General features: G+C 49.4%; 1 protein-coding gene across 2 annotated transcripts in view; it reads right to left on the reverse strand.

The window, feature by feature from the left end:
- Positions 1-17,546, reverse strand: part of LOC137524050 (syntaxin-binding protein 4-like) — a 265,426-nt gene that overhangs the window by 141,237 nt on the left and 106,643 nt on the right. For both annotated transcript variants that reach the window (XM_068243473.1, XM_068243474.1), the window contains exons 11-13: positions 16,976-17,042; positions 13,949-14,046; positions 9,646-9,742 (exon numbers count right to left, since the gene is read on the reverse strand). In XM_068243473.1, coding sequence (XP_068099574.1) covers positions 9,646-9,742; positions 13,949-14,046; positions 16,976-17,042 — 262 coding nt within the window. The remainder of the gene's footprint in view (positions 1-9,645; positions 9,743-13,948; positions 14,047-16,975; positions 17,043-17,546) is intronic.

The raw sequence follows: 17,546 nt of genomic DNA on the forward strand, positions 1-17,546 counted from the left end.
ACTGGTCACAGTACTACGCTGTAACTGATCACTGCCCATACAATGCTATGGGCCTGGTCACAGTACTGTGCTGTAACTGATCACTGCCCATACAATGCTATGGGCCTGGTCACAGTACAGCGCTGTAACTGATCACTGCCCATACAATTCCATGGGCCTGGTCACTGTACTGTGCTGTAACTGATCACTGCCCATACAATGCTATGGGCCTGGTCACAGTACTGCGCTGTAACTGATTACTGCCCATACAATGCTATGGGCCTGGTCACAGTACTGGGCTGTAGCTGATCACTGCCCATACGATGCTATGGGCCTGGTCACAGTACTGGGCTGTAGCTGATCACTGCCCATACAATGCTATGGGCCTGGTCACAGTACTGCACTGTAACTGATCACTGCCCATACAATGCTATGGGCCTGGTCACAGTACTGCACTGTCACTGATCACTGCCCATACAACGCTATGGGCCTGGTCACAGCACTGCGCTGTAACTGATCATTGCCCATACAATGCTATGGGCCTGGTCACAGTACTGAGCTGTAACTGATCACTGTCCATACAATTCTATGGGCCTGGTCACAGTACTGCACTGTAACTGATCACTGCCCGTACAATGCTATGGGCCTGGTCACAGTACTGCGCTGTAACTGATTACTGCCCATACAATTCTATGGGCCTGGTCACAGTACTGCGCTGTAACTGATTACTGCCCATACAATGCTATGGGCCTGGTCACAGTACTGCGCTGTAACTGATCACTGCCCATATAATGCTATGGGACTGGTCACAGTACTGCGCTGTAACTGATCACTGCCCATACAATGCTATGGGCCTGGTCACAGTACAGCGCTGTAACTGATCACTGCCCATACAATGCTATGGGCCTGGTCACAGTACGCTTTGTAACTGATCACTGCCCATACAATGCTATGGGACTGTTCACAGTACTGCGCTGTAACTGATCACTGCCCATACAATGCTATGGGCCTGGTCACAGTACTGCGCTGTAACTGATCACTGCCCATACAATGCTATGGGCCTGGTCACAGTACTGCGCTGTAGCTGATCACTGCCCATACAATGCTATGGGCCTGGTCACAGTACTGCGCTGTAACTGATCACTGCCCATACAATGCTATGGGACTGGTCACAGTACTGGGCTGTAGCTGATCACTGCCCATACAATGCTATGGGCCTGGTCACAGTACTGCGCTGTAACTGATCACTGCCCATACAATGCTATGGGACTGGTCACAGTACTGGGCTGTAGCTGATCACTGCCCATACAATGCTATGGGCCTGGTCACAGTACTGTGCTGTAACTGATCACTGCCCATACAATGCTATGGGCCTGGTCACAGTACTGCACTGTAGCTGATCACTGCCCATACGATGCTATGGGACTGGTCACAGTACTGGGCTGTAGCTGATCACTGCCCATACAATGCTATGGGCCTGGTCACAGTACTGCACTGTAACTGATCACTGCCCATACAATGCTATGGGCCTGGTCACAGTACTGCACTGTCACTGATCACTGCCCATACAACGCTATGGGCCTGGTCACAGTACTGCGCTGTAACTGATCACTGCCCATACAACGCTATGGGCCTGGTCACAGCACTGTGCTGTAACTGATCACTGCCCATACAATGCTATGAGCCTGGTCACTGTACTGCGCTGTAACTGATCACTGCCCATACAATGCTATGGGCCTGGTCACAGTACTGAGCTGTAACTGATCACTGCCCATACAATTCTATGGGCCTGGTCACAGTACTGCACTGTAACTGATCACTGCCCATACAATGCTATGGGACTGGTCACGGTACTACGCTGTAACTGATCACTGCCCATACAATGCTATGGGCCTGGTCACAGTACTGTGCTGTAACTGATCACTGCCCATACAATGCTATGGGCCTGGTCACAGTACAGCGCTGTAACTGATCACTGCCCATACAATTCCATGGGCCTGGTCACTGTAATGTGCTGTAACTGATCACTGCCCATACAATGCTATGGGCCTGGTCACAGTACTACGCTGTAACTGATTACTGCCCATACAATGCTATGGGCCTGGTCACAGTACTGGGCTGTAGCTGATCACTGCCCATACGATGCCATGGGCCTGGTCACAGTACTGGGCTGTAGCTGATCACTGCCCATACAATGCTATGGGCCTGGTCACAGTACTGCACTGTAACTGATCACTGCCCATACAATGCTATGGGCCTGGTCACAGTACTGCACTGTCACTGATCACTGCCCATACAACGCTATGGGCCTGGTCACAGTACTGCGCTGTAACTGATCACTGCCCATACAATGCTATGGGACTGGTCACTGTACTGCGCTGTAACTGATCACTGCCCATACAATGCTATGGGCCTGGTCACAGTACTGCACTGTAACTGATCACTGCCCATACAATGCTATGGGCCTGGTCACAGTACTGCACTGTCACTGATCACTGCCCATACAATGCTATGGGCCTGGTCACAGTACTGCACTGTAACTGATCACTGCCCATACAATGCTATGGGCCTGGTCACAGTACTGCACTGTCACTGATCACTGCCCATACAACGCTATGGGCCTGGTCACAGTACTGCACTGTCACTGATCACTGCCCATACAACGCTATGGGCCTGGTCACAGTACTGCGCTGTAACTGATCACTGCCCATACAATGCTATGAGCCTGGTCACAGTACTGGGCTGTAGCTGATCACTGCCCATACAATGCTATGGGCCTGGTCACAGTACTGCACTGTAACTGATCACTGCCCATACAATGCTATGGGCCTGGTCACAGTACTGCACTGTCACTGATCACTGCCCATACAACGCTATGGGCCTGGTCACAGTACTGCGCTGTAACTGATCACTGCCCATACAATGCTATGAGCCTGGTCACAGTACTGTGCTGTAACTGATCACTGCCCCTACAATGCTATGGGCCTGGTCACAGCACTGTGCTGTAACTGATCACTGCGCATACAATGCTATGGGCCTGGTCACAGCACTGCACTGTAACTGATCACTGTCCATACAATGCTATGGGCCTGGTCACAGTACTGAGCTGTAACTGATCACTGCCCATACAATTCTATGGGCCTGGTCACAGCACTGTGCTGTAACTGATCACTGCCCATACAATGCTATGAGCCTGGTCACTGTACTGCGCTGTAACTGATCACTGCCCATACAATGCTATGGGCCTGGTCACAGTACTGAGCTGTAACTGATCACTGCCCATACAATTCTATGGGCCTGGTCACAGTACTGCACTGTAACTGATCACTACCCATACAATTCTATGGGCCTGGTCACAGCACTGTGCTGTAACTGATCACTGCCCATACAATGCTATGAGCCTGGTCACTGTACTGCGCTGTAACTGATCACTGCCCATACAATGCTATGGGCCTGGTCACAGTACTGAGCTGTAACTGATCACTGCCCATACAATTCTATGGGCCTGGTCACAGTACTGCACTGTAACTGATCACTGCCCATACAATGCTATGGGACTGGTCACAGTACTACGCTGTAACTGATCACTGCCCATACAATGCTATGGGCCTGGTCACATTACTGCACTGTAACTGATCACTGCCCATACAATGCTATGGGCCTGGTCACAGTACTGTGCTGTAACTGATCACTGCCCATACAATGCTATGGGCCTGGTCACAGTACAGCGCTGTAACTGATCACTGCCCATACAATTCCATGGGCCTGGTCACTGTACTGCGCTGTAACTGATCACTGCCCATACAATGCTATGGGCCTGGTCACAGTACTGCACTGTAACTGATCACTGCCCATACAATTCTATGGGCCTGGTCACAGTACTGCGCTGTAACTGATCACTGCCCATACAATGCTATGGGCCTGGTCACAGTGCTGCGCTGTAACTGATCACTGCCCATACAATTCTATGGGCCTGGTCACAGTACTGCGCTGTAACTGATCACTGCCTATACAATTCTATGGGCCTGGTCACAGTACTGCACTGTAACTGATCACTGCCCATACAATGCTATGGGACTGGTCACAGTACTGCGCTGTAACTGATCACTGCCTATACAATGCTATGGGCCTGGTCACAGCACTGAGCTGTAACTGATCACTGCCCATACAATGCTATGGGCCTGGTCACAGTACTGCGCTGTTACTGATCACTGCCCATACAATGCTATGGGCCTGGTCACAGTGCTGCGCTGTAACTGATCACTGCCCATACAATGCTATGGGCCTGGTCACAGCACTGAGCTGTAACTGATCACTGCCCATACAATGCTATGGGCCTGGTCACAGTACTGCGCTGTTACTGATCACTGCCCATACAATTCTATGGGCCTGGTCACAGTACTGCGCTGTAACTGATCACTGCCTATACAATTCTATGGGCCTGGTCACAGTACTGCACTGTAACTGATCACTGCCCATACAATGCTATGGGCCTGGTCACAGTACTGGGCTGTAACTGATCGCTGCCCATACAATGCTATGGGCCTGGTCACAGTACTGGGCTGTAACTGATCGCTGCCCATACAATGCTATGGGCCTGGTCACAGTACTGCACTGTAACTGATCACTGCCCATACAATGCTATGGGCCTGGTCACAGTACTGGGCTGTAACTGATCGCTGCCCATACAATGCTATGGGCCTAGTCACAGTACTGCACTGTAACTGATCACTGCCCATACAATGCTATGGGCCTGGTCACAGTACTGGGCTGTAACTGATCGCTGCCCATACAATGCTATGGGCCTGGTCACAGTACTGTGCTGTAACTAATCACTGCCCATACAATGCTATGGGCCTGGTCACAGTACTGGGCTGTAACTGATCACTGCCCATACAATGCTATGGGCCTGGTCACAGTACTGCGCTGTAACTGATCACTGCCCATACAATGCTATGGGCCTGGTCACAGTACTGGGCTGTAACTGATCGCTGCCCATACAATGCTATGGGCCTGGTCACAGTACTGCGCTGTAACTGATCACTGCCCATACAATGCTATGGGCCTGGTCACAGTACTGCGCTGTAACTGATCTCTGCTCATACAATGCTATGGGCCTGGTCACAGTACTGCTCTGTAACTGATTACTGCCCATACAATTCTATGGGCCTGGTCACAGTACTGCACTGTAACTGATCACTGCCCGTACAATGCTATGGGCCTGGTCACAGTACTGCGCTGTAACTGATTACTGCCCATACAATTCTATGGGCCTGGTCACAGTACTGCGCTGTAACTGATTACTGCCCATACAATTCTATGGGCCTGGTCACAGTACTGCACTGTAACTGATCACTGCCCATACAATGCTATGGGCCTGTTCACAGTACTGCGCTGTAACTGATTACTGCCCATACAATTCTATGGGCCTGGTCACAGTACTGCGCTGTAACTGATCACTGCCTATACAATGCTATGGGCCTGGTCACAGTACTGCGCTGTAACTGATCACTGCCCATACAATGCTATGGGCCTGGTCACAGTACTGCGCTGTAACTGATCACTGCCCATACAATGCTATGGGCCTGGTCACAGTACTGCACTGTAACTGATCACTACCCATACAATGCTATGGGACTGGTCACAGTACTGCGCTGTAACTGATCACTGCCCATACAATGCTATGGGCCTGGTCACAGTACTGGGCTGTAACTGATCGCTGCCCATACAATGCTATGGGCCTGGTCACAGTACTGCGCTGTAACTGATCACTGCCCATACAATGCTATGGGCCTGGTCACAGTACTGCGCTGTAACTGATCTCTGCTCATACAATGCTATGGGCCTGGTCACAGTACTGCTCTGTAACTGATTACTGCCCATACAATTCTATGGGCCTGGTCACAGTACTGCACTGTAACTGATCACTGCCCGTACAATGCTATGGGCCTGGTCACAGTACTGCGCTGTAACTGATTACTGCCCATACAATTCTATGGGCCTGGTCACAGTACTGCGCTGTAACTGATTACTGCCCATACAATTCTATGGGCCTGGTCACAGTACTGCACTGTAACTGATCACTGCCCATACAATGCTATGGGCCTGTTCACAGTACTGCGCTGTAACTGATTACTGCCCATACAATTCTATGGGCCTGGTCACCGTACTGCGCTGTAACTGATCACTGCCCATACAATTCTATGGGCCTGGTCACAGTACTGCGCTGTAACTGATCACTGCCCATACAATGCTATGGGCCTGGTCACAGTACTGCGCTGTAACTGATCACTGCCCATACAATGCTATGGGCCTGGTCACAGTACTGCGCTGTAACTGATCACTGCCCGTACAATGCTATGGGCCTGGTCACAGTACTGCGCTGTAACTGATCACTGCCCATACAATGCTATGGGCCTGTTCACAGTACTGCGCTGTAACTGATCACTGCCCATACAATGCTATGGGCCTAGTCACAGTACTATGCTGTAACTGATCACTGCCCATACAATGCTATGGGCCTGGTCACAGTACTGCACTGTCACTGATCACTGCCCATACAATTCTATGGGCCTGGTCACAGTACTGCGCTGTAACTGATCACTGCCCATACAATGCTATGGGCCTGGTCACAGTACTGCGCTGTAACTGATCACTGCCCATACAATGCTATGGGCCTAGTCACAATACTATGCTGTAACTGATCACTGCCCATACAATGCTATGGGCCTGGTCACAGTACTGCGCTGTAACTGATCACTGCTCATACAATGCTATGGGCCTGGTCACAGTACTGCGTTGTAACTGATCACTGCCCATACAATGCTATGGGCCTGGTCACAGTACTGCGCTGTAACTGATCACTGCCCATACAATGCTATGGGCCTGGTCACAGTACTGCGCTGTAACTGATCACTGCCCGTACAATGCTATGGGCCTGGTCACAGTACTGCGCTGTAACTGATCACTGCCCATACAATGCTATGGGCCTGTTCACAGTACTGCGCTGTAACTGATCACTGCCCATACAATGCTATGGGCCTAGTCACAGTACTATGCTGTAACTGATCACTGCCCATACAATGCTATGGGCCTGGTCACAGTACTGCACTGTCACTGATCACTGCCCATACAATTCTATGGGCCTGGTCACAGTACTGCGCTGTAACTGATCACTGCCCATACAATGCTATGGGCCTGGTCACAGTACTGCGCTGTAACTGATCACTGCCCATACAATGCTATGGGCCTAGTCACAATACTATGCTGTAACTGATCACTGCCCATACAATGCTATGGGCCTGGTCACAGTACTGCACTGTAATAAAAATCAGCAGCTTTGGCCATTTTCCTCACACGGTGTGGCTGCAGTGATTAGAGAAGGGAGAGGAACCTGCTGTAGACATAGGGAAAGCTTAGTTAGGCTAAAGTTAGACTTGTTAGCTTGCTCCTTGCTGATACTTATTGCTAAAAAGCACCTCACAACAGCTCTTTTGAGAGCTAATGTTGTTCTTGTGATCTTTTTTTTTTTTTTTTTTTTTTGTGATCCACTGACACTTGCATATACAGTCCTGTCAGCCAGTCGCAGCCGGCCCTTGCTAATTCCTATACTGCAAGTTCCAGCACATTCAATGACTACCTGTTTACTGCACGTGTGTGACAGCTGCTCGTTTGTAATACTAGTCACTGGCTCACTGCATACCTGTTCAGTGCACTTGCGTGACATCACGCAGTGTTATATTATATATCAGTCACTGCATAACTGTTCACAGTACCTGTGCGTGTGACAGCTGCTCATTTGTAGTACTAGTCACTGCATACCTGTTCACGGTACCTGTGTGTGTGTGACAGCTGCACATTTGTAATACTAGTCACTGCATACCTGTTCATGGTACCTGTGTGAGTGCACATTGTATTAGTCAAGTCAGTGCATACCTTCCACTTTCATCCCCCCCCCCCCCCCCAATATGGGCAAAACAGCCAGAGGCAGGTCTGTTCGAGGTCGTGCTGTCGTGATTTCGTGCGGCCCTGGACCAAAGTACAGTGTTCAGAAGGCACATGCCATCAACCCCCAAGATTGTCAGGACGTAGTTGACTATTTAACACAGAAAACCTCATCTTCCTCAGTTTCCATACAGAACTGTGACATATCTTCCTCCTCCTGCTCTGATTCTGGCACCCCACTTAACACTCAGTCTGCAGCCACCAAAGTGCCATCATCCCAGGGCTCAGCGGTGTGGAAATTTGTTTGTGTGTCTGCCTCAGATGAGAGCAATGCCATCTGTACTCTCTGCCACCAAAAACTGAGCCGTGGAAAGACCAAGACCCGCGTAGGGACAACTTCCTTATGAAGGCACATGATGAAAAAGCACAAACTGCAATGGGATGACCACCTGAGGAAAAGCAGCACACAAAGGCAAAACCAAACACCACAGTGGAAGATACCAGGCCGCAATTATTTCTCAAAAAAGGCAATACCTAAACTGTACCGTGATGTTGAAAGGCAAGTGGTGTCATCTCTGGCACACAGAGTTGGGTCAAGGGTCCATCTGACCACGGATGCCTGGTCTGCAAAGCACGGTTAGGCCTGCCTGAAGATTGTTAATCCCCACACACAGCATCTCTGCCTGCACGCCGTGTGACTGCCTGCCCCAAGACTAAGTCGGTCTCCACACAGCATCTCTGCCCGCAGGCTGCTTGACTGCCTTCTCCGCCACCACCAACAGGGTCCAGGACTCCAGGCGGATTCCAGAATTTTTAAGGCCGCTATAATAATTTTTCTGGTGCGCGTTCATGCCTGCCTAATTTTTCTGGCTGCACTGCGGCTGCAACAACAAAACAAAAGGCATGTACATGTGTCCATCCCCCTTCGTGATCGTTACCTTGCAGCGGAGAAGGGGCTTGAGTATCACAATGAAGCAATGACCGCCGGCTATATGAGTGTCTCGGGGGGCACACCCAAGATAATAATGTCGTTGCTTCATTGTGGACAGACCACATTTGATCAGCTGGACAGTCACTGTTGTTCTACCATTGAGCTACCTCAGCCCGGCGACCATATGAGCTTGAAAACTGCCACGGCCTAAACTCTGGTCACTGGTGCGCACCAGTCCAGCACGGCCGTCACTACGCAAACAGCTGTTTGCGGTGTGTTACACAGTGAGTTTGGTGTGTCAGTGTGAAGCAGTACTCTTACACTCCCTGATTGATGTATACACATGCAAGATGTTTTAAAGAACTTTAGGCCTGCAATTTAGCATCCAATGTGATTTCTGCCCTTAAAACGCTGCTTTGCGTCAAATCCAGATTTTTCCCCGGGACTTTTGGCGTGTATCCCACTCCGCCATGCCCCCCTCCAGGTGTTAGACCCCTTGAAACATCTTTTCCATCACTTTTGTGGCCAGCATTAGTGTTTCTAGTTTTCAAAGTTCGCCTCCCCATTGAAGTCTATTGCTGTTCGCGAAGTTCACGTGCACCCAAACTTTTGCGGAAGTTCACGTTCAAGGTTTGCAAACCTAAAATCGGAGGTTCGAGCCATCTCTACTTATAATTGTAAACACTGCAGTGTGATGGCTCCCATAGGGAGACACTGCACTAGAGATCTGACGATCGCCCCCAGTGTGAACCCTCCACAACACATCTGCATAATGTCCTGTCTGTAGTCACCTCCATAGGCCACTGTTCCCTGACAGTCAGGAATGAGTTGTTCATGAACTTCTCTCCTCTTCTCCTCCGAAACCTCCAGCCCCAGAAACTCCAACATCTGCAACAACAGCGCACACTTATCTGAATGCATACAAAGAGGACCTGTAGTGACAACAGCGCACACTTATCTGAATGCATACAAAGAGGACCTGTAGTGACAACAGCGCACACTTATCTGAATGCATACAAAGAGGACCTGTAGTGACAACAGTGCACACTTATCTGAATGCATACAAAGAGGACCTGTAGTGACAACAGCGCACACTTATCTGAATGCATACAAAGAGGACCTGTAGTGACAACAGCGCACACTTATCTGAATGCATACAAAGAGGACCTGTAGTGACAACAGCGCACACTTATCTGAATGCATACAAAGAGGACCTGTAGTGACAACAGTGCACACTTATCTGAATGCATACAAAGAGGACCTGTAGTGACAACAGTGCACACTTATCTGAATGCATACAAAGAGGACCTGTAGTGACAACAGCGCACACTTATCTGAATGCATACAAAGAGGACCTGTAGTGACAACAGTGCACACTTATCTGAATGCATACAAAGAGGACCTGTAGTGACAACAGCGCACACTTATCTGAATGCATACAAAGAGGACCTGTAGTGACAACAGTGCACACTTATCTGAATGCATACAAAGAGGACCTGTAGTGACAACAGCGCACACTTATCTGAATGCATACAAAGAGGACCTGTAGTGACAACAGCGCACACTTATCTGAATGCATACAAAGAGGACCTGTAGTGACAACAGCGCACACTTATCTGAATGCATACAAAGAGGACCTGTAGTGACAACAGCGCACACTTATCTGAATGCATACAAAGAGGACCTGTAGTGACAACAGTGCACACTTATCTGAATGCATACAAAGAGGACCTGTAGTGACAACAGTGCACACTTATCTGAATGCATACAAAGAGGACCTGTAGTGACAACAGCGCACACTTATCTGAATGCATACAAAGAGGACCTGTAGTGACAACAGTGCACACTTATCTGAATGCATACAAAGAGGACCTGTAGTGACAACAGCGCACACTTATCTGAATGCATACAAAGAGGACCTGTAGTGACAACAGCGCACACTTATCTGAATGCATACAAAGAGGACCTGTAGTGACAACAGTGCACACTTATCTGAATGCATACAAAGAGGACCTGTAGTGACAACAGTGCACACTTATCTGAATGCATACAAAGAGGACCTGTAGTGACAAATCACTCTCAGTGCCCGAGACCGGCTACCACTAACAACCCCCCCACCCCCACTGTCACCAACCAATCCCCCACCCCCACTGTCACCAACCGCTCCCCCTCCAGCCTGTCTAGCGATCACTGGTTTTAGTGACTCATGTATATATGTATGTTTTCTCTCAGCTGAAAGAGGTTTGTATTTCCTGTCAGAGCAGCGAGTCCCTAATGCCTGGTACACACCACGCAATTTCCCAGCAGATACATAGACTGAATCAATTTTGTGATCACTTCTAAATGAAGTTGATCAGATTGAACCTGTCAGTAACAATCAGTTTGTCCCGTGTATCTGACGGGAAATTGCATGGTGTGTACCAGGCATGGAATAGCGGAGCAGCGTTCATCTCCCTCTCTGCTCTTCTGTAATCAGAGACCTGTTGCTCAGCTTTTAAAAGGCAACAATTTTACTGATTGATTCTTTTACTGATTATTTTTTTTAATGATGGCGAAGGCCTCATTCACACCTAGAATCGCAAAACGCTAGCAGAAGTGATTTCTCCACGTTAAACGTGAAAAAAATCACTGGACGAAGTAGCATTTCGGGAGAAATCGCGATTAGCAGTTCTATACATGCTAATCGCGATCGCTCAGGAATCGCCGCCAAAACGCTGCATGTAACGCATTTGCAATTATTGCTGATCGCTAAACGCCCGCAATCATGGCAGTGAGAACACTGCCACAGCAAACCATGTGCTACGCGGTTTTAAAGACGGCTAGCGGTTTGCGGTGAGCGGGAATCACGTGATTCCCGCTCAGATGTGAATGGGGCCTAAGGCCCAGTTCACATTAGTGTTTTTTGCGGAGCCGGCTGTACGTATGCGGCCATCTGGATCGGGCCAAACGGTCCATTTACAGCCAGTAGCCAGCCAGTGCTGTAAACGTCCGTCTTCCATTGGTTTCTAGTGCACTGCAAAACCTCCGTTTCCGGTCTGCTGGGCACAACGATCCAGAAAATTAGGTCCTGCAACATTTTTTTGTCGGTTCAGCCAAACGGACAATGATGTGTACGGCTGCATCCGGCCCTAAAATGCAATGTGAACAGGGCCTTAATTTTCTATTGCGGTAGTACCTTTCATTACTGCTGCTTGGCCAGCAGGTGGATTTCCTCACAGTGAGGACTTGCTGCAGGTTTCTATTGGGAGTGATAACACAGGGTTACTACTGCTTGGCCAGCAGGTAGATTTCCTCACAGTGAGGACTTGCTGCAGGTCTCTATTGGGAGTGATAACACAGGGTTACTGCTGCTTGGCCAGCAGGTGGATTTCCTCACAGTGAGGACTTGCTGCAGGTTTCTATTGGGAGTGATAACACAGGGTTACTACTGCTTGGCCAGCAGGTAGATTTCCTCACAGTGAGGACTTGCTGCAGGTCTCTATTGGGAGTGATAACACAGGGTTACTGCTGCTTGGCCAGCAGGTGGATTTCCTCACAGTAAGGACTTGCTGCAGGTCTCTATTGGGAGGGATAACACAGGGTTACTGCTGCTTGGCCAGCAGGTGGATTTCCTCACAGTGAGGACTTGCTGCAGGTCTCTATTGGGAGGGATAACACAGGGTTACTGCTGCTTGGCCAGCAGGTGGATTTCCTCACAGTGAGGACTTGCTGCAGGTCTCTATTGGGAGTGATAACACAGGGTTACTGCTGCTTGGCCAGCAGGTGGATTTCCTCACAGTGAGGACTTGCTGCAGGTCTCTATTGGGAGTGATAACACAGGGTTACTGCTGCTTGGCCAGCAGGTGGATTTCCTCACAGTGAAGACTTGCTGCAGGTTCCTATTGGGAGTGATAACACAGGGTTACTGCTGCTTGGCCAGGAGGTAGATTTCCTCACAGTGAAGACTTGCTGCAGGTTCCTATTGGGAGGGATAACACAGGGTTACTGCTGCTTGGCCAGCAGGTGGATTTCCTCACAGTGAGGACTTGCTGCAGGTCTCTATTGGGAGGGATAACACAGGGTTACTGCTGCTTGGCCGGCAGGGGTATTTCCTCACAGTGAGGACTTGCTGCAGGTTTCTAAGAGCAACCACGTGCAAAGTGCAAAGTGCCATTTGCAAACACGTGCAAAGTGACACGTGCAAAGTGCATACACGTGCAAAGTGCATACACGTGCAAAGTGCCATGTGCCACTTTGCACGTGGCACTTTGCGCGTGTTTGCACATGGCACTTTGCACTGTGCACGTGTTTGCATGTGGCACTGTGCACTTTGCACGTGTTTGCACGTGGCACTTTGCACGTGTAACTTTGCACTTTGCACGTGGCACTTTGCATGTGGCAGAGGTGCCTGGCTCTTCTACTGACCACATATGCTATTGCTCCATTGTTATTGCCTGATGAAGCGGGATCAAACCTGCGAAACGCGTTGCATATTTGGAGTTCATAAATAAAATATATTGACTGTCTTTACTACAGTCGTTGTGTGTCTACTTGGAGGAGGTAAGTCCACCACTACCTCCTCTATTTACCAAGAATTTGTTTTTTAAGCTCATTTAGCTTCCTTTTATCCTTTTGGCGCCTCTGTTCTCCTGCATAATATTGAGTCCACCCTGGGTGGAGGGTTGAACCCCCTTTTTCTCATCTACAGAGAGCGACTTCTTATTCCTGAGTGGGGTTGGGAAAATCTCCCCACCTGCCTTTACAGTGGTTGCCTAATGGTAACGCTGGTTTGTGAGTATTAATATTTACTCTATATGACTAGTAACCATTTACCAGTACATATTACACTATTGGGGCTCTTGGTGTTCCTTGTTTTTATCACTGTACCCAGATGCACATACCACAGGGACATATCTGTGCCTGGGACGGGGGACCCTAACTCTGGGACATGTCCCAGGTAAAGTGTGACATCTGATCACTGTAGTTTTACTCTAGTGGTCATGTGACGTGCATGTTGTAAGGTAAATTTACTTATCTGCAGGTAATCATTCTGCCCCAGACCCCGCCCCTCTTGCACCACCACAGGTGACCAATCCATCCCTCCATGTCACTCACCAGGTCCATCTTCTCCTCTCTGATTCTGACGTGGGGGTCCATCATGACCTTCTGCCGGAGAGACAGAGGCATCCGGTGGTTTGGGGGGGAGATCGGGGCTGTAATGACAAGAGGCGTGAGAAATCATGAGCTCTGCAACTTTGCAAAGTGCAGATGGAAACATTCCGGCTCTGACCCCCATGTGACTCGGCCTCTGTCACCCGCACAGGAAGACTACAGCCTATAGATACTGAGGCCACTCCCCTCTGACCCCCGTGTGACTCCGGCTCCATCCCCCGCACAGGAAGACTACAGCCTATAGATACTGAGGCCACTCCCCTCTGACCCCCGTGTGACTCCGGCTCCATCCCCCGCACAGGAAGACTACAGCCAATAGGTACTGAGGCCACTCCCCTCTGACCCCCGTGTGACTCGGCCTCTGTCACCCGCACAGGAAGACTACAGCCTATAGATACTGAGGCCACTCCCCTTTGACCCCCATGTGACTCCGGCTCCATCCCCCGCACAGGAAGACTACAGCCTATAGGTACTGAGGCCACTCCCCTCTGACCCCCATGTGACTCCGGCTCCATCCCCCGCACAGGAAGACTACAGCCTATAGATACTGAGGCCACTCCCCTCTGACCCCCATGTGAGGCTGAGGAACTCCATGCATGCGAGGTCCGAACACTGTACTGTGTGATGTGACCGGAACTGCGTGCTGACTGCAGATGCGTGCTGACTGAACCTTCGCTAATGGAAAAGGGCCCTTATTGGCAGTTGTGACAGTTTAGTGGCAGTTGTGACAGTTTAGTGGCAGTTGTGACTGCGTGATAGCAGTTGTGACAGTTTAGTGGCAGTTGTGACTGCGTGAGAGCAGTTGTGACAGTTTAGTGGCAGTTGTGACTGTGTGGTAGCAGTTGTGACAGTTTAGTGGCAGTTGTGACTGTGTGGTAGCAGTTGTGACAGTTTAGTGGCAGTTGTGACTGTGCGGTAGCAGTTATGACAGTTTAGTGGCAGTTGTGACTGCGTGATAGCAGTTCCGACAGTTTAGTGGCAGTTGTGACAGTTTAGTGGCAGTTGTGACTGTGTGGTAGCAGTTGTGACAGTTTAGTGGCAGTTGTGACTGCGTGAGAGCAGTAGTGACCGTTTAGTGGCAGTTGTGACTGTGTAGTAGCAGTAGTGACCGTTTAGTGGCAGTTGTGACTGTGTGGTAGCAGTTGTGACAGTTTAGTGGCAGTTGTGACTGTGTAGTAGCAGTAGTGACAGTTTAGTGGCAGTTGTGACTGTGTGAGAGCAGTTGTGACAGTTTAGTGGCAGTTGTGACTGTGTAGTAGCAGTAGTGACAGTTTAGTGGCAGTTGTGACTGTGTGGTAGCAGTTGTGACAGTTTAGTGGCAGTTGTGACTGTGTGAGAGCAGTAGTGACAGTTTAGTGGCAGTTGTGACTGTGTAGTAGCAGTTGTGACAGTTTAGTGGCAGTTGTGACTGCGTGAGAGCAGTAGTGACAGTTTAGTGGCAGTTGTGACTGTGTAGTAGCAGTAGTGACAGTTTAGTGGCAGTTGTGACTGTGTGGTAGCAGTTGTGACAGTTTAGTGGCAGTTGTGACTGTGTGAGAGCAGTAGTGACAGTTTAGTGGCAGTTGTGACTGTGTGGTAGCAGTTGTGACAGTTTAGTGGCAGTTGTGACTGTGCGGTAGCAGTTGTGACAGTTTAGTGGCAGTTGTGACTGCGTGATAGCAGTTGTGACAGTTTAGTGGCAGTTGTGACAGTTTAGTGGCAGTTGTGACTGTGTGGTAGCAGTTGTGACAGTTTAGTGGCAGTTGTGACTGCGTGAGAGCAGTAGTGACAGTTTAGTGGCAGTTGTGACTGTGTGGTAGCAGTTGTGACAGTTTAGTGGCAGTTGTGACTGTGTGAGAGCAGTAGTGACAGTTTAGTGGCAGTTGTGACTGTGTGGTAGCAGTTGTGACAGTTTAGTGGCAGTTGTGACTGCGTGATAGCAGTTGTGACAGTTTAATGGCAGTTGTGACTGTGTGGTAGCAGTTGTGACAGTTTAGTGGCAGTTGTGACTGTGTAGTAGCAGTAGTGACAGTTTAGTGGCAGTTGTGACTGTGTGAGAGCAGTTGTGACAGTTTAGTGGCAGTTGTGACTGTGTAGTAGCAGTAGTGACAGTTTAGTGGCAGTTGTGACTGTGTGGTAGCAGTTGTGACAGTTTAGTGGCAGTTGTGACTGCGTGAGAGCAGTAGTGACAGTTTAGTGGCAGTTGTGACTGTGTAGTAGCAGTTGTGACAGTTTAGTGGCAGTTGTGACTGCGTGAGAGCAGTAGTGACAGTTTAGTGGCAGTTGTGACTGTGTAGTAGCAGTAGTGACAGTTTAGTGGCAGTTGTGACTGTGTGGTAGCAGTTGTGACAGTTTAGTGGCAGTTGTGACTGTGTGAGAGCAGTAGTGACAGTTTAGTGGCAGTTGTGACTGTGTGGTAGCAGTTGTGACAGTTTAGTGGCAGTTGTGACTGCGTGATAGCAGTTGTGACAGTTTAGTGGCAGTTGTGACTGTGTGGTAGCAGTTGTGACAGTTTAGTGGCAGTTGTGACTGTGTGGTAGCAGTTGTGACAGTTTAGTGGCAGTTGTGACTGTGTGGTAGCAGTTGTGACAGTTTAATGGCAGTTGTGACTGTGTGGTAGCAGTTGTGACAGTTTAGTGGCAGTTGTGACTGTGCGGTAGCAGTTGTGACAGTTTAGTGGGAGTTGTGACTGTGTGGTAGCAGTTGTGACAGTTTAGTGGCAGTTGTGACTGTGTGGTAGCAGTTGTGACAGTATAGTGGCAGTTGTGACTGTGTGGTAGCAGTTGTGACAGTTTAGTGGCAGTTGTGATTGTATGGTACAAGTTGTGACAGTTTAGTGGCAGTTGTAACTGTGTTCTACCAGCTGTTTTTTGGCAGTTGTGACAGTTTAGTGGGAGTTGTGTCAGTTAGGCAGCAGCTGCGACAGTTCAGTGGCAGTTTAGTACCAGTTGCAGTATAGGCGGACTCTTTACAGACATGGATCATACTTACCAGAGATGGTGAGTTCTGGTGGGCAGATGTCGGGGGATGGGGAAGGCACGTTGTTCTCAAGTCGGCACTGCAAGACAATTGGGAAAAGTGAGTCAGAGCAGACTGATATACTTCTACATTCACCAATGTCACCTAAATGTCATTCAGCAGGTTATTCTTCAGCTGACAGGAAACGTTTCTTAGCATTGATATTCACAGTGATAAGATGTGTCAGGGCTGCTGCCAGGGATCCCCCTCTTCATTTCATCTCTTCTGCTTGACACGACTCCTAACAGCCATTACCTCTCTGGACAAAGCTGCTGACTAATTAATGATTTTTAATTTAATGCACCATCTTAATTTCTGCCTTATTTGTCTCCCTGCCCATCACATACATCACACCCCGGACAGACTATCCAGAGCACAAATTTGGGGTATTTTTGGGCATACCCTCTAGCGACCCCTGACCTCTGCGACCTCTAGAGACCACTGACCTCTGGTGACCCCTGACCTCTGTAGATCCCTGACCTCTGACGACCCCTCATCTCTGGAGACCCCACACCTCTGGAGACCCCTGACCACTGGAGACCCC

Source organism: Hyperolius riggenbachi, chromosome 7, assembly GCF_040937935.1.
Source record: "Hyperolius riggenbachi isolate aHypRig1 chromosome 7, aHypRig1.pri, whole genome shotgun sequence".
Taxonomy (NCBI): Eukaryota; Metazoa; Chordata; class Amphibia; order Anura; family Hyperoliidae; genus Hyperolius; species Hyperolius riggenbachi.